The following is a 22,550-nucleotide window of genomic DNA, read 5'->3' on the forward strand; positions in this document are numbered from 1 at the left end:
AATTGTTTTCAAATGCATTTAGAGAATTATAAGTATATAATATATATTATATATATTATATTATTAGTAGAATCACAGTATTATACAATTATAGTAGCATTTACTGTTTTAGCTCTTTTGCAGTTGCACATTAACACTCCATGCGAAGTGTCAGACAATACAAAACTCAAGATGTGAGGATCTATTCACGATCGAATTCTGCACTGGCTTCCACTTCTAGTATAAGTCATAGCAAAGGGAATCAAAACACAGAACCAGAGGAAAAGTCAAGCCCAACAAATACAATGAGTTTATAATGAAGAATGTATGAAGCATCAACATTGCAGTTGTCCATTAAAATCTTCTGCTTCCTACTTTATAGGAAGCCTTGATAGTTTTCTATTTTAGTACAGAACTACATACCAATCATTTGATATTAATGATCTTAATAGCTCCTTCTCTTCCAGTTTTCTTAAAAAATCAGATTCAAAGTGTTAGAGTAACTAACACTGACATGAATGGGAAACTTTGATCCTATTTCCAGTTGTTTAAATAATATACCTCCAGAAAGCTGATACTATAAAGTTTACTTTTCAAACTAAGCTCCCTGTTTATTAGCATTATCTGAAGAAACTCAGGAATTAAACATTCAGCTCCCACTGCAGGCTTTACTTCATTAGATTCCTTGAAAGATACCAGCATCTGTGTTTTGGTTCTTTCACTCACTACATAAAATCATAGAAACGTATTTTCTCATAACCTTTTCAAACTAGGCTTCAAACTTTAAGATTAGACAACTCAGTCTTCCAATAAAGGGGAATTACAAAAGAGACACAAAGGATACATTTCCTAAGAGTGTCTTTTTGTCAATTTAAAAAGAGCAAAACCAAAAAGCCCACAAACCAAATCCATATAAAAAAACAAAACCAACTTGTGTGCAAGCACACACCAACCTGCAACAAAATGGCAGTTTTATGTTGGCTTTTCATCAGGTTGTTGATGGATTCAAAGAGTCTCCTCACAGATTCTTCAAATTCTGTTTGTTCTTTGCCTTCATATAACCTGTTGGGAGATGCACTGGGTTATCCTTTCAGTCAGAAAGTTTCATAGTCCTAAATGTACCAGATTAAACATCACCATAAAAATAAATTCTGTAAGTTGATCCAATATTATGTACATAGATATTTCACCAATGGGTTGTATCTGCTATTCATTGTATTGTGTAGAAATTCTTCAGCTTGAACACAATATAAGCATTTTCAGGTTTTTTAAAAGCCTCTAAAGAATTGCACATCTCAAATCTGAGCTTATAAAAAATGTCATGTTGAAGTGACATATGCAAAAAAGTTTTGTGCTTTTTTTCCCCCCCACAACTGAGCTACTCTAGGATTTTTTTTTTTTACATATTATCAATGTTTCTTTCTTCTGCCATTATTGCAACTTTTTCAAATAGCTATTTTTACTGTCCCCGTTAACCAGTCTGCTTTTTGAAAAAAGTCTCTACTTGATGCTTAAAAGTTTAAAAGTACATTTAAATTAAGCTCACACCACCATTTCTTCATTCCCTGTCCTCAAGTTTGAATCTTCCAGATTACCTTTGCTGTACTGTTCATACCAGCTATTAATACAAAATATTGCTTACATAAACAGTAAAAAAACCACTGGTGACATGTTAAATTAGCCAACTGAAACAGCTGTCAAAAGTCAAAGAAAAACAAGCTAAGAGAAAAGCCAAGGCAATGAGAGAAGCCTGAAATGTGTGTAGGATACTGTGAACTATACGCTGCTCCTCCAATGTACTTGCCTTCTCTATCAGAGGAGAAAAAAAACCCTCTTTTTCAAGTCATGTATTCCAGTGTCACGTGCTTTTCTTTTCAACTTGAAACTTAAGTCCTTAAGAGAACTAAAGGCAAATTAAGAGCTTTTGGCTACAGCAAGGGGGGAACAAAAAAAAAAAAAAAATCAAAACTGCTATTCATACAGTGACTGGGAAGAAGCCTTGAGGAAAGGAAAACACTGAGAGGTACACTATTCAGGCCCACAGCCTCTGCACTATTTAGGTCAATGCTTGTCACTGAGATTTAAGTCAGTTATTGGAATGAAGCCCCAAGGTCCAAAACATTGTCTAGAGGGGGAAAAAAAAAATTATACATACATGCATACAACACACACGAGACGCACACTACTTGAGGTACACCCCTATTGAGGTGTGATAGCTTTATAAAAAATACACATCAGAAAAACTTAGATGTGAAATGCATCTTGAAACAAGTACGTTTTAGTACAAGCGCATTTACATAGAAAAGTAACCTTGTTAATTATCAAGTGGTATTTTAGGAGCTTGGTTTTTGATTAATTTTTTTTAACATACTGGAGTTTGTGGCATGTGAGGGCTATTTAAAATTATTTTTCAATGGGATTGAAGTACATTTAAGTTATAACAACGTGACTGTCGGCTCAGTCTAACTATTTATTAGATATTTGGCTAATGCACTGATACAGCTTTTATTGACTATACATTGCTGCAAAAGTAAATGAAGTTTCTTAAACCTATTTTTTAAGCAAGGGGAAATTTGAAGCTTTCTTGACCAAACCTGTGGGGCAAAGGGGGAGGCTGAAGCATCACACAACATGCATTAAACATGCTTTTTAAATTTACACCAGGACTAATTTAAGCCAGGTAGAATGATAATTCTATTTCCTGACTCACCATCTAGCTTCCATTTAGACATCATTTTCTGTGTTAAATTTCAATTAAAATCACTTGTTCTGAAAGCAAATTTTAAAAGATGACTAGTTATTTACTTTGGAAACAACTTCATCACAACGACGTACATGAATTGCACCATTAAAAATAACCTTAGGCCAATGAAAGGAGGAAAGCAAACATTTCATGTTTTCAAAGTCTGTATTATGTATTAACCTTTGGCTAATATATATGACCTTTCTACAAAACATAGTCACTGAACAAACAGTTGCAAGACTTAACCTTAGTTCAGCTGACTGGCATAAAAAAAATTTTGTTTTCATTACATCTCTATACCTGCAACAGGATTGAATGAATGCAAATTACAGTGGAACTCTGTTATCTTCAATGTATGTGCCTGACAATGGGATAAAAAAAGTCTCCCATTTTATGTCTGACATTAGAAGTCATTATTCATCTTTCCTACACAATTTTCACTTTGCAATGTCTCTTACTTTTCAACAAGGCATCTTAGTTTCTTAAGCAGCCCTTCAAATTAATGAGAGAATGATCTAAAGTTCTGTTTCAGCTCCATTAATTCAAAATATTTGTCTCCAAGAAGGCTAATCCCAACCCTTGAAAGTGAAGTACTCTAATCATAAATCCTAACTTTTCTCATGGGAAGACAATACATCAATCCATTTTTAATTCTTTTTCATGACCAGTCTGAGAACAGGAAATTGACTGCATAACATCAGATCACAACAGCTACAGATGAATACACAGTATCAGATGATACTGTTCCCTGTTTGGTTATTTTTGCCAGAGGCTACCATTTGCAAGAGTTATTACCGCCTGTGGTAATAATTATCCAACTGAATTTAGAGTTCCAGACTTCCCGCTAAGGCATTCGTAAGGAAAACTAAAAGGAGTAGGTATGTATACCTAATCACTTCCATGTGCAACATATTGCAATAAGCCAGTTTACCACAGACTGCCCAATGCACAAATAACTTCTGAATCTTTTTGTACTTCAATCAAAATGTCATAATTCGTCACATATACTTGATTTTACAAAACTGTAAACCTACATGGATTTTTTTTAAAAAATAGGCAGTGGAATAACAGAAAAATTGTATTAGAGCCTCACTGAGCAAGAGACAGATAAAACAGAACACTATTCTGTTCTGTTGACTGCCAATGACACACATAACATCCAACCACTCGGTCTACCTATAGTCTTGAATTGACCACTGCGTATCTTGCGCCACTGCATTCCTTCAGCCATGTAGCAGAGGGACAACAGAACAAGTGTTGGGGGAAACCAGCTACGGGTAAGTAGAAAAAGATGAAGCGGAAAAGAAGATAGGAACTACAGGATGTGGATGGGGTCCATGGGATATGGTAAGAGTACTTAAGGGCTAGGGGAGGAAGTGGGAGACACAGTTAATGTAGTGTAGTTTTCCCTCCTTCCAGCTTTCATCTTCATTCTCCCTATCTCCCTTTTCCCTAAACCTGAATACCACTTGTAAGTATTACACCCCATCTGTTTGCTTGAGCTATATGTACATAGTCCATTGAATCTTACCTATAAATTCCTTAACTGGAGATGTGAAACTCTAAATTCAGACAATGATTACCAAAAATTACACTGTTCTATGCACACTCTGAGCTGCTGAACACCATGGTCTCAAGTACAGGCATCCAGCTTCAAGCCATCTGTCACAACATTTGGCCATTCATTTGCCATGGGGTCTCTGGAACTTACACTATGAATCAGAAATCACATTTTTGAAGATTCCCTGTCCAAAAAATATCCCAGCAATGTCTGTATTTCAGGCCAGTTGCCAGCTTTTATTTTTTTATTCCTGAAAACAAAAAATACAGTTCTGTTCTGAAATCAATTTTTTCCTCTTTCTCAGGTCTACTTCTGTTTCTGACATTGGACTGCTAGTTAAATGGCAACAGCTGGGGTACTTACTGTGAAAATAATGTCCTCGATCTAACAATGAACTTGAAAACATATTCCAATGCTTTCAGAGTTCTTAGGATAGGTTCACATTGCTCCCCTCGGCTGGAGGTATCCAAATAAGTCTTCAGAACCGTCATTAATTTCCTGAAATTAAAAAACATTTTTAAAATAATCTTTTCTTTTTAAATTAATTTCTTGAACTTGTTTGGCTACTCTAAATAAATGTTTCTGCTTAGTCAAGCACACACAACAAAAATGTACTGCATGTATTTTTGCATTTCTGTTGCATAAATTCTATCAGCATAAGCAAATGAGGAGCAAATAATCTTAACTGCACAAGCAAGCAACCTGAAATCTCGAAAGAGCAGCATAACTTTACACAATCCTAGAAGCACTTCTACAGAAGTTTATAATATACATGCACAAGATAACACAAAATGTTCCTTCTGCCTACCTATATTAAGCAGCGAATAAACACACCAACATGGCTCTAAATTAACTGCATCTAAATAGTACCATATTCTGTTACTTGGCAGTATCTGCTTAAAAGTATATATTTTATTTAAACACTTCCTTATTTTGTATCCAAAGGCAATTTTTTGCTAAACACACAACCTGCTAAAGAAGTGCAAAAGCTCATCTAAAAATAAGTCCCTTAATTGATAGTTATAGTTTCATCTTAAATGAATAAACTAATATTAATGATGCGATCTTCATCTTAATGTAGCCATAATAGGAACTGAATTAAGGGTGGTGGTTTTTTTCCTTACATCACTACAAAAATGGAAACCTACTATCCTCTACCCTAAACAAACAAAACCAAACACCACAAAACAACTGAAACCAAACTAGCACTTGCATGTTGATGAAACTTAACAGTTTACCAACTGGACTGATGGAACATTAGTAAGTGATCACTGGAACATACTTGCATGCAAATAACTGCTGCAACAACTGCTTGCTACTGCACAGAAAATATATGTGTGTGTGTGCATGCGTGTATACATATTTATCTTGCTATCTGCATATGCAATAGACATATCCTCAGTCCCACTGCACTAACCCAATTCACACTTCTGGATCAAAATACCATGCTTTCAGCCTCTCAGCCTTGTGGGCACTACATGCATTGTGTGTTTCCATGTACTCCTTTTTATAGCTTCTCCGAATTCACAGCTTTCAACCAAGTTGGAACAAAATTTATCCAACTTGTATGCGGGGGGACTCTACTCAAGGTCTCTCAACTGTCACTGTTAAGTCCTCTCAGAAGTCTATAAAAGCTGGGTACAAATGGATGGCTAAATAGGAACTGAATAAACACCTAAAAGTTTAGCCAAAACACCATATCATAATATAGTCACAATACAGCTGTGACACAGTATCTTCTTCCTAACTACAAGTTAGGCCACATACAGCCAGTTGTTTATTTCATAAATGATTCCTGAAACAGAGTACATGTCCCATGATGTGCAGGGAACCAATGATGCCAAGAAAACTCATAATTTGGAGAACAATCCTAAACATTATTCTCTCTCTGCTACTTTGATTAAATCATCAAAAATTCCCTGTCAGATAAGTCTTAGAAATATTTTAAGCAAATAAGGCTGCCCTGAGAGGTTCCGTAGCCAACCTTCTCTTCTTTCACAATAATATAAAGCATTAGATTACATGTGCTTATTATATACGGAGTGAAGGAGAATTCAAGAAGAGCATGTAGCTCATGCTTGAGCTTTCTGAGCCCAATAACGCTAACGTCAACTGCCCTAGAATGTGAGAAAGGACTGATTGTGACCTACTGCCTCTCCATTCTAGCAAACTCATGTTCTTAATGTATGATCGGCCTGACATTTCCTGTTGAGTTGGAACTGCTGCAAATTCAGCACAGGACACTACAAGATATTCTCAACTATTCCAAACCTTCAGTGAAGGTCTTCCATCTATTATTCATATTCCAAATTAAAGTTCTGCTTTAAGTCTGCCACCCCATTAAGCTGCCAGAACAAGACTTCAGGTAGATGAAAAAAAATACATCTATTCTGTTATAGCACTTCCCCAATATCAGCACTAACTGAAGATGTAAGCTTTCTTCATAATTAAAAGCGATTTTATCCTACCATCATCCGAAAAAAAACTTTTTAAAATAAAGTAGGAATCCAGTATTAAATTTACTGTATAACATGTCTCCACATTTTTTACTTTGTTCTATGAATCTATGTCTTCCCATCTGGACTTTATCTGGAAGTTCCAAAACTAAAAACTAAAAAAGAAACCCAACACCAAAAGTCTGTCCACTTGCCCACTGGCATGACCATGTAACAAATACCAAAATTCCAGTTCACAGCATTGAAACCCTTCTGGTACAGCATCTGACTGTGAACTGCATATGATGACTTGACAGTTCCCAGTTTTTTTTCCCCATGACTTTGTTTGCTCTAAAAGAATAGTGGAAACCTATGTAAGTGGGTTGAGGACATCCTCCAGTCCTCACTTAAGGCATTTCATGTTAAGGTCAGGAATGTAAAGGGAGAGACTTCACAACGAAGTATCTTTTGACAAATTTGACAGGAAACAGGTGAAGGGCTCAGACACAGCAAAATCCAGACAAGGGAAAATGAAGGCCAAATTTTCATCTAACCCCAAATCAATTACTATTTGTCAATTAACTCCGCTTACAATCATACACGTCTCTCACAGGCAAGTTTGTTTCCAGATAAGCAGCATCAAATCAACAGTCACCATTATTACATTACAAAAGTCACAAAAGTGAAAGAAACAAACTTACTTGTACGCCAGAGTTGCACTAAAATGCTGTTGGATATATGCTTCCAAAACAGTGTTAAAATGTTGAAACTTACGGTCTGCAATGAGTCCTATGATATATATCTAAACAAACATGGACATAATTAGCATTTTTCATAAAGTCACGTTTTTTATTTAAATATGTGTTTTCTGAAATTTTTTTGATAATCGAGTATTTAAGAGTTTTAAAAGAAATTTACTTTTCAGTCAAATAGTAATATTTCATCTATTCTGTAGAGACTTTAACACTAATTCCCTGAAATACACAACTTGATAACTAATTCAAAATTGTAGGGTTCTTCACTTTGACAAATAAAGTCCTTCAGTGCTGATTCTTACCAGTGCATCAAAAACAAGGATGTCATACTCATTACTGTGGGAATGTTCCATCATGATGTTAAACAGGGCATCCAACGTATCTTGGAGAAACTATAGAATAATATGAAATAACAAATTGGCAACCAGTTCAACTTGAAAAATCTGACAAGTCAGTTTTCAGATAATAGACTTGGTTTCTCTCAAATTAGAATTTTAAAGGCCTTCACTGAAACATCACTTAAATTCAGAAAACATTTCTGAGCATTTAGGTAGGCTCTAGTTTCTTTAATTTTAAGAACCTACATCCTCAGACACAGGAGCAATCAATAATACATGTTTAACTCAAACCTTACGGAAAAGCTAAAAATATTACATAAACAACATAACTCTCTAAAACTGCATTCCTAGTTTCTTAGTGATACAGATTAGTAGTTGCTATTTTCGCATATACATGATGATTAAAAACACACTTCATACTTCTGTGGTCTGATTCAAAGCCCACCTTAAATCGAAGCAAAGTACCCCAGCGACATGGGACCCAAAACTTAATTTGGTTTAAAAAAAAAAAAAAAAATCCTTTTTCTTTTTAAGTTCTCCTTCCTCCTTCTCCCCAGAGAGGCATCTAATGCTTATATTTAACAAGTAACACAAATATTAACAACTTTTAATTCATATTATACTGATTAAATTAACAAAGCACTTCATTGGGTACATAATACACCTTTTTTTTTTTAATATCACCATGTATCATTAATATTAAGAACTGTAAAGAAAGCAGTAGGAATTGTTTGCGACGTTGCAGATAGACAAAAGCAAAGAGTGAAACAGAGATTGTGGAAAATACTCTACCATTACCACCTTCATAGCCTATCAATTTTTAAATAAAATTTTCTGTGCATGATCAAAATTAAAGTTTTCCCATGACATATATGTAAGCACCTGACCAAAGCAATAATGACCCCACATAACATTCTTGGTATTGAATTCTCCAATCATGCACAAAATTTGCAGCAAAATAAAACAATGGAAAGCAGAAAAAGATCCTAAAAAATTAATTACCAGTGAAGCCAGGCAGATTTGTCTAGTAATCTTGCAAATCTCCACAGCCTAACAGCAGCCAATAAATTGTTTTTCTAGCAACAAGTAGAAAAAAGATGGCTAACACTATGAAGAATCCTGTCCAGGTGCTTGCTTGCTTGCTCCCTCTTAATGAAGAGCTTTGTTGATGTCTTCTGCAAACTATCCCTAACAAAGCTGAATGACACTCACAAAAGAAAGCATAATTGACAGGCTTCTCTAAGTTCCTATGTTTACTGTAACTGGACCTCCCGTTTCTCTTTCTTTTTTAAACTACGTAGCATTTTTTCTGCCAAGGCATGGACAGACATGAAGAATAACTATATAAAGGTATACCTTCACAACTTCCTCTCCATCCACAATCTTCAGTTTTTCTAGGTTCTCCTGAAGCAGCTCTGGCTTCATACGCCACTTCAAGAGACCTAGTAAGCCCACTAATAGAAAATAAAAGGACAGACATTAAAACTCAAAATGTGATTTATCATTTGTGCAAATGTCTTCTTCCTAAAACTTCTACCTGTTTAGAAGATACGTACCATTCTGAGTTAACTTTGTAGAACAAACAAGAGTTGAAATACAAAACGCATCTCGTGAGCTTACTGAAAGCCCCCCTACAATACTTGAATTCCTGACTATGGTTGCTCCTTTATTTTCTATGTGTTGACGTGTAGAAGGTAATGCCAAGTAAGCACTAGCATCCTCCATTTTTTTACTGTCCCCCTGAAAAACAACATACCATTTTTTACATATTTCACACAACTGGACTTAAAATTAGATTTATTTTCTACTTTCTACAAAAGTAAACAAAAAGCTATGTTTCTATGGACTTAAATGCACACACTGAAAGATAAAGATTCTTCGAGTCCCAGCATGGCTTGTACAGATAAACCAAGCGTCAATGTTAGTCAGCAAGAAAGGCCACAAGGGGTGACATCACTGGCAAAGTAAAAGCAAGAGCCCATTTCTCATTAAAATGTCAATAGCTATGGAACACAATAGACTATTCAGCATCACCTTGAAGACTGTACACAGGATATAGACAACACGCTTACGATGTCTGCACACAATTTAAGAATAGAAAATGTGAAAGAATAGCAGCGCTATTTTGGTATGCCCATTATAACTTAATACCTGGACCTTTAACACAAAAGATCAGGACATGGTAAGGCTATATTTTAAATTAGACAATATGCTGCCATAACTAAGTGACACAGGCATCACAGAATTTATGCTTTTCAGTAGAATAAACAGTACAAAAACCAGAGACCCAACAGGTATTTTTCCCTCCCTTATTTCACCAAGTTGCATGCCACAACCCTCACAGATTTTTTTTTTTATCTCAACTTTTGATCCATACCCCAGAGAGGAAAGCAGGTTTTAGACAATAAAAATCATACTCCTCACTGCTTAGAGAAAATAATTTTTCTTTAACAAAAACTACTCAAGAAAATTTCCCCAATGAGTTTATGAGCACAGTCGCTTAAAGCTACACCACCATAACAGGTCTGACTCAACTGCAGATCCCTAGTCTACAGTTGTTCATAAACAAGGAGTTACAAAAAACATAATCTAAAATTATTTTCTAAAGTTTTCAGTTTGTATCTGATTCAGTGGCTGTAGGTGTGTAGTCTCTACATCTTATCAAACAAGAAGATTAAAAATTTACTATAAAGAGACCTAAATAGACAAAAGGCAAAATCCTTATGCAGCAAAACAGACAGCATCACTGACATTTATGATTGTAACATGCTCGCAAAATAATTACTTCTCAGAATTTCCAGAACCAGAAAAGAATCTTGACTTCCTCTTTTTGAGACAAGTTAGGCAGTGGGGAAAAGGCTTAAGATTTTGATCAAAAAGTCTCTCAAAAAGATTCAATGCCTGAAGGCAGTGAAAATAAAGTACACTGTTTAAATTTTGCAGTTTTCAAATTATTTCTTTCAAGAGGTCAAATGTTTAAAACACAGCTTACAACTACTGTTTTTAATACTAGAATAGGCAAGCATATGTCAGAAAATCTGTCTGCTTCTCTCAAACATAAACTAGGTCAACTCCATTTAGCGTTTCACATCTATGTTGTCACTTAAGCAAAAATTGCCGGGTTGATGCAGAAATTAATTACATGGAATTTCACAACCTACATTAACCACACAGTCATACAACGTGATCATTATTTTCCTTATGGCCTAAGTTTTTATCAATGTTGGTATCAATTAACGGAAGATAAACAACTACACACTGCCATTAATCTTTGTTGGACTACCTAAACAACCTGATTTAGTTGTATGCATCTCACTTGCCATTAACGTCATGGCAAACTAGTTTACTGAAAAGAGCATTAAGAAATACCTGAAGTAACATTTCGTCTGTATGGGAAACGATTTCTGGTTCTTAGTCCCTGCTAGACACTATTCTCCAAGGAAAAAAACCCCAACAAATCACAAAAACAAAAAACAAATCCTGAAACATCTGTTCTCTGCTTTAGTTCAGTCAAAAATGCTACCTGTGTCTAATCACGAATAGCCAAAACTATTCTTCACATCCACCATCAAATTGCTGAAACTTTCACTTTTGTACCCAAGTAACTACACAGAGCACTTTCAACCAACCAATTCCCTAACATTACATTCCCCAATTATTCACGTGACAAAGTAAAAATAGTAAGAAGAATAACAGTCGCTCATTGTGCTTAGATAATCTCTCTCTCATTAAAATTTAGAGCAACACATCCTGACCATGGAAAGAGTTACACCATTCTTTTTTTAGATGAAAAACATAGTATTTATCTTTGATAGAATAATAAAATTAATCTAGCACTAAGAAAATAAAAAATGCAGTCAAAGACAACGGTGTGAAAAAAGGTGTCTTATGGGGGAACCAGAGAAAAAAAATTGATCCAATACCTTTAGGACTAACAAATCATGGATGCCATCTTGAAGAGTAGTCCCATCCTCCTTCATTAGTCTTATGTAGGCCATTGCAAAATTCTTTTCTCCTTTATCTTTAGCTGCAAAGCAAAGTATTTGCAGTTCACTATCCATCAATGAATTAAAATTCACTAAAGTAAAAATTCCCTACTTACACTCTTGAGATGACCTGTGTCTGAACATGAAGCGCAGATGTATCCTTTGCATGTCTTCAATAGGGACTGCTACCTTTTGTAAAATCAGAAAATAATCAATGGATTTACGGGGGGTGAGAGCGGAAGGTGGTTTCACATGTAATGAGCTCCTATTTTAGAATAAATAAGCACCACTTCTGCTGGCTCCATAATACCTTTCACAGACCATTTAAAACTATTGAGCGTGATCACAGTAGCAGAAGTGGTGGCTGATAAGCACCTATCTGTTAGAGTTTGCTCAAGGTCTAGCTCCACCTAAGAAATGAAGCACTGAACCCAGTGAGTTAAAGCACATAGGTGCTTGTATGCTAGAAAGTAAGTACACTGCAGTCTTCCTACCCACCATGTTAACTGTATAGAATTACGCAACACCTCTGCACCATCAAGCTTCCACATTTCATATACATAAATTGATGACCAACTTAATAAACAAGTGAAAAAGGTATGGAAATTATAGTGAAATAAATTAAGTATATTTTTGTGATTAAATTCAGTTTCAAAGCCTTAAGTAGAATCCAAGGAACTCATGAGTGCTTTATTCTTAAAGTAGCATACCTACTTATAACAAACATGCAACAAAAAAGGTCAATAGTGTAAGAAAAAGCACAAATTTTTATATTGTCAAGTTCTAAAACTTTAAAGACTTGTACTCCTTTACGTTCATTCGCAACCTCCCTTTGCAAATCTTGCTGCAGAACACTCCTTCATGTTAACTACACTTTTCAAAATGATCTATTGTTAGTGATTCTGTATAAAAATCTGAATTACAGAATAATTTTTAAAAGAAACTAGTATCGTAAGCAAAAAACAGAATGGGTCAATGTTTTCAAAACCACAAATAAGCTTCTGTTTCAAATTAGAATTCACTTCCACTCCCTCCCTGTCCTGCCCAATCTCAGCAACACACCTTAGTGTAGTAATTGCAAGGTTTGCCATGCCTGGCCATACTGTCTTCAATAGTCATCCTCAAAAAAAGTCATGCTTGTTAGCAAGCCCAAGGCACCCTTTATAAGAACTACTTCTGGAAGCTTCTGATCATTTTCCAATCTAAGAAAAGAAGAAACTTTCTAAAGAAATTTTCTAAAGAAATCCAAGACAGCTTTTATCTCTAAAATTGGGGGTAGGGGTGCAGGTGGGGGAGTGTTTTAGCATTTGGTGCCTTTTTTCCTGCACTTGAAGGTCCTCATCTCCATTGTTTTACCACAATAGAACAAATGCGATATTTCATTTTTGATGAGCCATTTTAGGACATAAGGTTATCTAAGACAACCTCATTTGATCTGCTAAATAAAATCTAGGCCAAGTTTTAAGCCTCAGTAATCATATATCTCTAATAACTGATGTATGACTAAGGATCCATCCCTCTAGCTGTACTCGGGACCAAGCTATTTTTTAGAAAAAGCTGATGTGGTGCCAACTTTTCTCTGTAAGGTACCAAAAAATGAAGAGAAAAAAATCAAGTGAAAAGCATCTACACCATACCTTTAACGTTTCCATCCAACGTGGCTGTTTGACCTGATAGTAAAGAACTGATCTATATTCACTCACGGGTTTGTCCCCCGCTCCCAGGCAAACCGCATTCTTACAAAAAGAAGGGAAGAAAGAGTGCTTAGTGCCCCATTATTTTTTGTAAATTTTTATGACTTGAGCAAAACCAACCGAAGAAGCAGGCCGCCGACGGAGAGCCCCCCCCCGCCCCCGGCAAGCCCCCACCTAGCCGCCGGCAGTGGCTTTACCTCAGCGCGCTGCCGAGGCCCGCGCGAGACCGACCGACTGTTGGCGGCCGGGCGTGAGCCGCCGCCCGCCTTACCCCCGCCCGGCGGCGCTCGCTGAGGTAGGAGCTATAGCGGCCGCAGCCAACCCGGCCCCAGGCGACCCCGGCCTTCTCTTCCCGCTCTCTGCCGCGCAGGCACGGCGCCCCCGGCCGCCACAGCGGCAGTCGGGAGCCCGGTACGTACGCTGCCCCGCGGCTCTGCATCGTCCTACAACCGCCATGACGGCTGCGAGCAGCGCGCTAGGCCGCAGTTGCTGCTTGTAAGGCAGCGGGGCCCTGGCGCAGGCCTGGGAGCTGAGGTAAGCCCGGTTAACGGGCCCCAGCGTGGAGCCTTTGGAGACGCTGCACGAAAGCGACAGGTTCAGGACCAGCATATACCATGCAGCATGAAGACCTGTCTTCAATCAGCAGTTTTGAATTTGAGTATGGCCTCGCTCAGATTTAAATGATAATGAAAGCACCAACACACAGGAAGTGTTAGTATGAAGATGCTGCATTTCCCAAACCTCTGAACATAATGAAAATAAACATGTTCTGTAATTATACTGGATGAACCCATAGATCCCATGTTACAGTGGACTCTAAGAAGGAGCTGGGGGATGAATGTATATAGACTTGATTTCTTCTCTCAAGCTGATGAACTTAAGTAACCAACGCGTCATCTCAATTAGTAGAAGAAACACAGAGTAAAAATAGTCTATCTGCATTAGTCCATTTATTTCCCCATTTACTTTAAAATACTCCATTCCAGCAGAATCTCAGCAGCGTTTGGCAGCATACCACAGGTGACTTCCAACGTAAACATTGTAAAGGCACCAACAGTATGTCTTCTGCATTTTTTCAACATGTAGAATTGCCCATTCTCTTAACTACTGTCAGAACTAGTACAAAACCAAATTAAATTTTTGATCAGGTTCAAAATCTGTTGTAACCTACGAATTCAGTTTGTTTAGTGAACCTCTGAAGAGACTTGGCCTACATCCGCCTTTCCTACCTAACTGCGGTTGAGGGTTGTACGTCCAGAGTAACTGCTAATTCTGATAATTGAAGATGCAAGATCAGTGATGCTAGGCTTCAGACATGAAACTGAAGTGCATTAAAGAAGAAAACATAAATTTCTCTACTAAACGTACAGATAAAACTAACCATATATAGGCTACACTAACTACCGCAAAGGTGCAATTTTCCTTCTGAAAATCCAGTGAATGTTAGAAGTCTGCTTCAAACATCTGAATGCCTTGTGACAAGAAGGGTGTGATGCTGGTACCCGAAAATGGTTTGTAAGTCGGGGCAGAGTGATTTAACTGCGGAAAGGTATGTCTCATGTGCCTGAACAGAGATTTTTCAAGGTTTATGCACTGACTTCTTTTGAATGTATTCTGTGACATTCACTTGGAACAAGAGGCCTTTTACTTGCAACAGTAAATCTAGTGCTAGCTCTCCAGCTGAAACTAGTTTGATACTTAAACCAGAGCCAACCAGTTTCCTGTTTAATGAACATAAACCTGTTTTGATTCATGGAGAATTAGAAACATTGAAATTAATATGAATTTGTGTGCTTGAAAGTGTATTGATATTCATTTATTATTTTGGAGGCTAAAAGGAAAAACCAGCTACTTTTGTTATTGATTGTATTAAACACTATTTCAATTCCTCAAAATTGTTGCTTAAACATGTCTAAGGAATATTACCCACAGAAAGCAGGCATGATTTGAACATATATTTCAGGTCATAGACAACGTGACAAATACACTTTCTCCTAGTATTTGGAGAAAGGATGCATCTGCAGAACTGATCATACATAATGTTGGAATGCAAGAGTTAACATATTGCAATAGGTTAATTTCTTCAAGGAATACTTTGATATATGTATTTTAAGCATATCGTCTGTGAATAGACAGAATAGAAGGCGAAGGTCATTTCACAACAGAGATGTTGTTCTGTATACGGAAGTCACATGGTTAGCTGTTTTCGTAAGTATAGGTAGTGTTTTGTAGTCAGGGTTACAGTTTGTTGTGTGGACCCTAAGCATTATATGGGTGTAGGGTTTTCTTCATTCAAAGAAGAAAATGAACTTTAAAGTTACATTTTAGGTCAAGCATTTAATTGTAGTTCATAAACACGCTTCAGAAAGTCATGAACCACAATGAGTTACTATTTTGTCTCAAGAAGCGTCACTATGATTTCACCCTCGTGATCACAGTACTGATTCAGTGAACATTATAAAGCTAAAAAAAAAAAAAGGCCCCAAATCCCCCTGAATATGGAATTGGTGTTAAAAAGCCCTAAGGAAAAGGCAAAAATTCCTCAAAATGGAAGTAGACAAGCACAAAGACACAGTAATATTTGTTGCATATGTATAGTGTCCACACTCCTCTGTTGTCATTAATTTAATTATTGGCCACGAACTTCATTCAGGGGACAATGGCACAGTCTTCTTGGCACAAATCAAGGGTTTGTTATGTAGCAGAAATCATACTTCTAACCTTTTAATGTGCAAATTACATTCCTCTGGGAATTTCCACAAGAAAAACCCTAGAGTAAGAATGCGGTAATTGTCAGAAACAGCATTGGTTCCTTGGCACAACTAAAGTCATTTGGTATTATTTCTCATTACAGTTTTATGCAAGATGTTTATAGGAGTTTAATAGATATGTCACTTTAAACATCATAAATCTTATCAGTCATAAGACGTCACAAGATGACACAAATTAAGGAACTGCAGGTTTTTGTACAATGATATTTTATAAACATTTGTAAGAAGTTTAAGGCTTACTTCTAAAATGAAACTCATATTTCCATGTCCTCATACAGAAAAAACCCACAACTTACTGGCATCACTTTTCCTTCTTCATCACAGACACACATTATCACTTCCACATTTCTCTGAGTTGTTTTATTGTATTTATCAAAATCTCCATACAGCAAAGTAATATAAATGTCATTTCTTATATCTCCTAAAAAAGAAATCAAAAGGTTAAAATTCAAATAAAATGCTGTGAGAGCATAGGGTCAACTGAACTTCACGAGAGTACCTCGTTTTCTGCAGTGAAACAGATAAAAATGTATTATTTTCCATCTCAACTTAAATTTTTAGCTCTGTTGTTCTTAGCTAAGAAGATACTACGATGTGAGGTGAAACGAGCCACAGGTGAGCCCTCACAGTGACTTGAAGCAATTCTCGTCCTGCACTGACACCTGCTGGTGAGGTGGCGGATGGTGCTATTACTGAATTTTCCCCAACTACACAGCTGTCTTTCTAGTGGAAGCTTCATAGTTTAATTCTGTTCTCCTGTGAACAAATTAATATTACTTTTAAAAATATCGAGATTTCACTTGAAGAGTTGGGCGGGGGGGTGTTGTTTGTTTGTTTTTCAAAAAGGAACACTGCAGAGAGTGAGCGACTTTAATTAGAAAATACCTTACCATAAATCCCAAAAAATCAAAAGCTTGGAAACTCATGTGTTTATCATTATTAAAGGACAGTGATAAGTTACAATAAAAATCAGGTTAGTTTAAAATTCAAGTAAGCTTCCACCATAATCTACTTAGATGTCAAGAAAGTTATGTACAAGGAGCTGGGATTATCCCTCACTGTCTTGATTTTATTTTTTCCTGTTTAAGTACTAGGAATTACTTTCCAAGGATTACACTGTTTTATATAAGCCTCTAATATTGGAACAAAACTTACCATGAAGAGGGAATTCTAAAGAGCCCCTGAGTTACCCATTACGGAAGTAATGGATAGTGAGTAAGTAAATAAGGCTGCAGCTGATGCTCATTAACCTAGGGAATGAAAAAAAAATTCCATTCCTATTACAGAACAAAGCATCTCCTACCTGGCATGATTATTTCAGGAAATCCTAGCTTTCTAGCGACAACTGTGGTTCTGTCTACAAGATGTGGATAGTCCTTTCTAGTTTGAATCACATCTCCAACAAGCATTTTCACAGTTACCCAGAGACCTATTAAGAGGACAAAAAAAAGAGATTACATTTATGGTAAGGAAAAAAGAAATAATTCTTTTCAGATGATTGCCTTTTCTACCCACCAAAATAGTGATAAGCATTCACTTTCCCCACTTCCTTCAGCTGAACATAAAAACTCTATAATCCAAAACTGTAGCTAATAATTTAAATAGTCTGTAAGATTTTGCAACAAACTCATGATTCTTCACTTCCAGCTTCAAAGTTGAACCATGTCCATGGTGGTGCTACAGCTTTAACATAAAAGCCTCGCTCTAAAATGTAAACAATATAAAATGAAGTTCCACAAAAATACCTTGTTACTTTACAAAAAAAAAAAAACCCACCAAAAACTACTTTACCTTGTCCACCACTGTCTCCTTTTGATGCAGTGACTTTGCTTAGGAGACTGTGTAAAAAGTCATTCTCTGCCACTACCCTGCAAGGAGAAACAATGTCTACTAGGAATAATATATCAAACACCATTCAAAGCACAGATGACAAACCGCATCAATCCTCTCTGCACTACTTGACCTTGTTATGATACATTCTGCAATTTCTTTATCTCTCACTGAGTTACAGACCACTCACATTAAGCTTATGTGTACACTGAAGTGAAAAAGATTCCATTGACAACTTTAGGAACAACATTTTGTGACAGACTGACGATATGAAAGCTTATAATTTTGTAGGAATGCACAACGTGAATGCATCCACCAACATGCCAGTCCAGTCCACTTTCCGTGATAAACAGCCTAACAAATGAATTAACTTGGAATTTTTTTCAGCTACTTTTGAAATTAGAAACAAATTCTCACATAACAAACACATTGGATCAATTTGTAAGCAAGTGAAATATTAAACCAGTGTGTCATACATGGAGTTTTCAGAATTAAATTTATTCTCCATGGTACATAGCAGCAGTGCTATGTAGAAGGCACAGATATGTTTCCAGTGAATACTGGCATCTCTGCATTTGATCTCTGAGTATCACAATTTTAGCCAGCTGGTCTGGCATTTCTTTTGAAGATAGTTAATGTATGACAATTCAACTATTTTTTAACTGAAACCAAATTTTTACTCAGATTTTTCTCAAATTCCAAACAGAATCAAACATATGAATTACTAGTTATCCATACTTGTAAAGCTTACTGTTGAGTATGTATAACTATTTAACTTGGGTTTTGTTAAATAGGACATGGTACTAGCTGTCTGAAGGAGCACATTCATAGAAATATACATTCATTTAACATGCTATGTAACCCCTGTCAAGTCTTAAATGCCTTTTAAAGTGATACTTAAATAATTACCAGTATTGCAACATAAAATTAGTAGCAGGAAAAAAATATTTTTCTTGAAATATCTCACAAAATGCTACAGCCAAAAAGGTACAGAAATATTTTTGTGCATATAGAAGAAGATATCTATGACTGTCTTACGGGTGAAAGGGAATGAAATGCTGCTTTTCTTCATCACTTTCAGCTTTTCCTTTTATGATATCTGTAATATCCATAACTAGAAGAGTAAAAGAAAAATCATCAAAACACGTGATAGAATTACAAAATAACTCCTCTTATTTATGAATGACATACATTAACGTTCTTGTGCCTCAAGGTAAATACCAATTTTTTACTAGCAAGCAGTGTAGCCCAACAGGGGTAGATTTGCGGGGCAGAACGTTTAGTGCAAAGTGCATACTACAAACATGATGTGGTGTAAAGGCACTACTTCAGACTTGTTTTGGTCTAATCCTGTGAATACAGGTATGAGTGCGCTGGTGATGCTCTTGGGTCATAACTGTTGCTTATATTTCATCTGCGAGGAATTCTATTATTATACTCTGCTACTGTGCTTTGGTTTGCACTGCATAGCAGTTAAGGATGAATTACTAGGAAATGAAATTTAAACACACATTTCTGCTCTGAACTAAAATGCTAATGTAGGTGCAGTCTTTATGGACTTAAATTAAATATGGAAGATAGCTGATATAGTTGTTTTGTATTCTGACACGTCTTGGTAGAGATTTCTATGGTCCAGGGCTGGCAAGTATCAGGAGACATCAGTTACCTGCCACTCCAAAAGGCCGCCTTAGTCCTTGTGTGTATTTCTTTGAGTTACTGTCTTTGAGATCCATCCTTCCAACTCTGACTATTTGACAAACTAAATAAATTTTGTCTCTGCTAAGGTCCTTATTGCCAAGATCCTAAGATAGAAAGAAAAAGAAAAAAAGAATTGAAATATTACTTGTGGAAGAATCAAGTTGTGAAATTTAAGCAGGACCTCCAGTAATAAATTGAGCCCCAGTAAACAAGGTGGGGGGGGAACCAAACTGAGCCCACAGAAGGAATGAAAAACCTGACAGTTTGAAGTTTGAAGAAAATATAATGTAAGATAAATAGACAAAATAGTAGTAGTCAAGAGGTACAGCAGATAAAAGAAAATCAAGTCATCAGTAAATCTACGAGGTAGCAAATTGATTTGAAGAAAGGACACTGAAGCACTGTGACTGTCTTAAAGCACTCAATGACTGGTCATCTTGCTCTGCTTCTAAGATTAGTTCTGCTTCCTTCTTCATTTTACTCAATCTTCAGGAGTTCTGATAGTGACCACAAAGAAGAGACAATCCAATTTGCACATATGAAGTAAGATAAACTGGAAAACACTTACTGTGAACACTACTTTAAGGTTGTTGAGCATATCAATTTCTTTTGGAAAGCCTCTACTCCCCCATCTCACCAAGTAGTTCTCACTGTTTTGAAGATAAATATCTTATTGTCATGTGATTTAAAAATTCTTCCCTTTCACAGTACATTAAAAACCACAGTACATAACAAAGGTTGCATAACAGGCAGTCTGTGGTGACTGTTTAAATCTAATACCAGACTAAAAAGACAAGAAGAATGGTATACAAAATACCATCAGTAAGTTTTGAAAAATAACTTGAACATAAGACAGAATGGCACCTTTTTTGGAGGAAAAATTACCATCATCATAATATGTTTGATGGGAATACTCAACAGAATTTCAACCTATCTTTAAATTTATAAGTTACTCCCATTTTGTCCCCTTTCCCCCTTTTCAGCACTTTACTACAAACACCACAACATTCCCCATCAAGAATACTCTGAACTTTGAAGTGGTCTCAGGCTTCTCCAAAATTCTGAAATGTTCAATCCAGGAATTACCTATCAAAATATTTGGGATCCCTTACCCTACAATTCTTTAGTAGCCACCAACAACTAGATCTGGCCACACTTCCCCTTCCTTTTGGTTTTCTTCCTTTTACTTATATATTCTTGGCATTGCTAGCATGTTGGCAACTATTTTACTTCATTTTGGCTAGCTCTTTTAGCTACTCTTTTGCAATAAAAAAAAAAGCATACCTTATAATTGTTAATTTCTGCGGATCATATAGTGACATAAAGAGTTCTGCATCCTCTCCAATTCGGCAAACAAAATTCCGCACAAAGACGTATAGGCTGTGGGTGGGGGATGAAGACATTCGGGAGTATGATGCATAATCTGGTTGATCCTTTGACTATTCAGGAGGAGGAGAATCATTAGCTAGGTCCATGAATTAAAATGGTGGGATACTACAAGCTGTTTCAATGTTTATCATATGTAACAGTTAATCTTGAAAAAATCATAGAAAATTTGGATAAAAATACTTGTTTCCAGCAAATAAGCATTGCCCTGTGTATTCCTCTGAAAGACACTACTTAATAATGTAGACATGACTAGCAAATAAGTTTCTGACCCTCTGCAATGCTTTACCAGTGTATCAACATCCTTTTCTACTATGAAGCTAGAAAGGTAACAGGTTAGAAGGTACAGAAGTGACATCGGTATGGAAGATCCCACCTTCCTCCCCCAAGCCTTCACTGTATGCAAGGAGGTAAAAAGCTCAGACTGCGTTCATCAAAACACTGCACCCAGACTAGGGAGCTACCTCCACGTGCAAATAATGAAAAAGTCAGTGACAGATGCCTTGAATCAATCTCTTGTAGACTTATTTGGTATGAGTAAGTATGGGATTTTAAGTGTATTATCCTTTCCAGGTAGGTGTCTCCTTTTAGAAATGGAACAGGCATTACTTTACTTGATTAATATTTCCAAGGAACACAATAGTTAAGCTGTTTCTCTTCCCTTCTCTCTTCATGAGTGGAACTATTCTGAAGTCCTTTACTAAAATTTTGGTAAAAGACTGTGCCTAAATGATTTGACAATGTAATCATGTACAATGATTTGACAATGTACAGCTATGCTGTAAGAACTCAAAAACCCTTTAGGAGAAGAGAGCAGGGAGTTGGACTCAATGATCCTTATGGATCCCTTCCAACTTGAGATATTCTATGATTCTATGACTTCCATGTCTTAGGCCAGTTCTTCAGCTACTAGATAGTTATATAAAGGGTGCAACTTTTTCACAATTTTTAAAGAGAAGAAAAAGTATCAAGAGATGATTTTTAAACACATATATAGCAGATTTATATGTTTATATATATAGCAGAAGGCCTACTATCTACATAGTAATGGGGTTTCAGTATGCTAGGAGCACTATCAAAAAAAAATACACCTCTATGAAGAGACAAATAACATATGCTGAGATCAGGATACAGCTGAGCAGGTTCACCAACTCAAAAATAGGTTCCTAAATTCTACCTACATCCAAGTTTAACCACCAAGAAACAGCTACTTAACATCTGATGTCCTGAAGCTCTTTGTATCCATTGCTTGTCTCTATTCTTTAAGCAAGTCAGCACAGTCTATTGCAGGCTACCAAGTTTAATTTTCCTTATATTGTCAGTTAATTACATTTTGATGCCTGGGAAGGAAGATTTATTTAGTGACACTGATGA

At 36.4% G+C, this 22,550-nt stretch overlaps 1 protein-coding gene across 1 annotated transcript in view; it reads right to left on the minus strand.

Moving 5' to 3' along the window:
• Nucleotides 1–22,550, minus strand: part of DOCK2 (dedicator of cytokinesis 2) — a gene marked incomplete at both ends in the record, with an annotated part of 201,114 nt that overhangs the window by 158,195 nt on the left and 20,369 nt on the right. Inside the window, 16 exons of the mRNA XM_082006288.1 lie at nt 933–1,041; nt 4,647–4,781; nt 7,420–7,520; nt 7,776–7,865; nt 9,168–9,265; nt 9,368–9,551; nt 11,735–11,838; nt 11,914–11,986; nt 13,435–13,533; nt 16,559–16,683; nt 17,566–17,691; nt 18,054–18,130; nt 19,131–19,206; nt 19,759–19,894; nt 20,359–20,440; nt 21,075–21,229. Of these exons, the coding sequence (XP_081862414.1) occupies nt 933–1,041; nt 4,647–4,781; nt 7,420–7,520; nt 7,776–7,865; nt 9,168–9,265; nt 9,368–9,551; nt 11,735–11,838; nt 11,914–11,986; nt 13,435–13,533; nt 16,559–16,683; nt 17,566–17,691; nt 18,054–18,130; nt 19,131–19,206; nt 19,759–19,894; nt 20,359–20,440; nt 21,075–21,229 (1,770 nt within the window). The remainder of the gene's footprint in view (nt 1–932; nt 1,042–4,646; nt 4,782–7,419; nt 7,521–7,775; nt 7,866–9,167; nt 9,266–9,367; nt 9,552–11,734; nt 11,839–11,913; nt 11,987–13,434; nt 13,534–16,558; nt 16,684–17,565; nt 17,692–18,053; nt 18,131–19,130; nt 19,207–19,758; nt 19,895–20,358; nt 20,441–21,074; nt 21,230–22,550) is intronic.

The sequence above is a fragment of the Phaethon aethereus genome (genome assembly GCF_964289735.1).
Source record: "Phaethon aethereus genome assembly, chromosome: 14".
Taxonomy (NCBI): Eukaryota; Metazoa; Chordata; class Aves; order Phaethontiformes; family Phaethontidae; genus Phaethon; species Phaethon aethereus.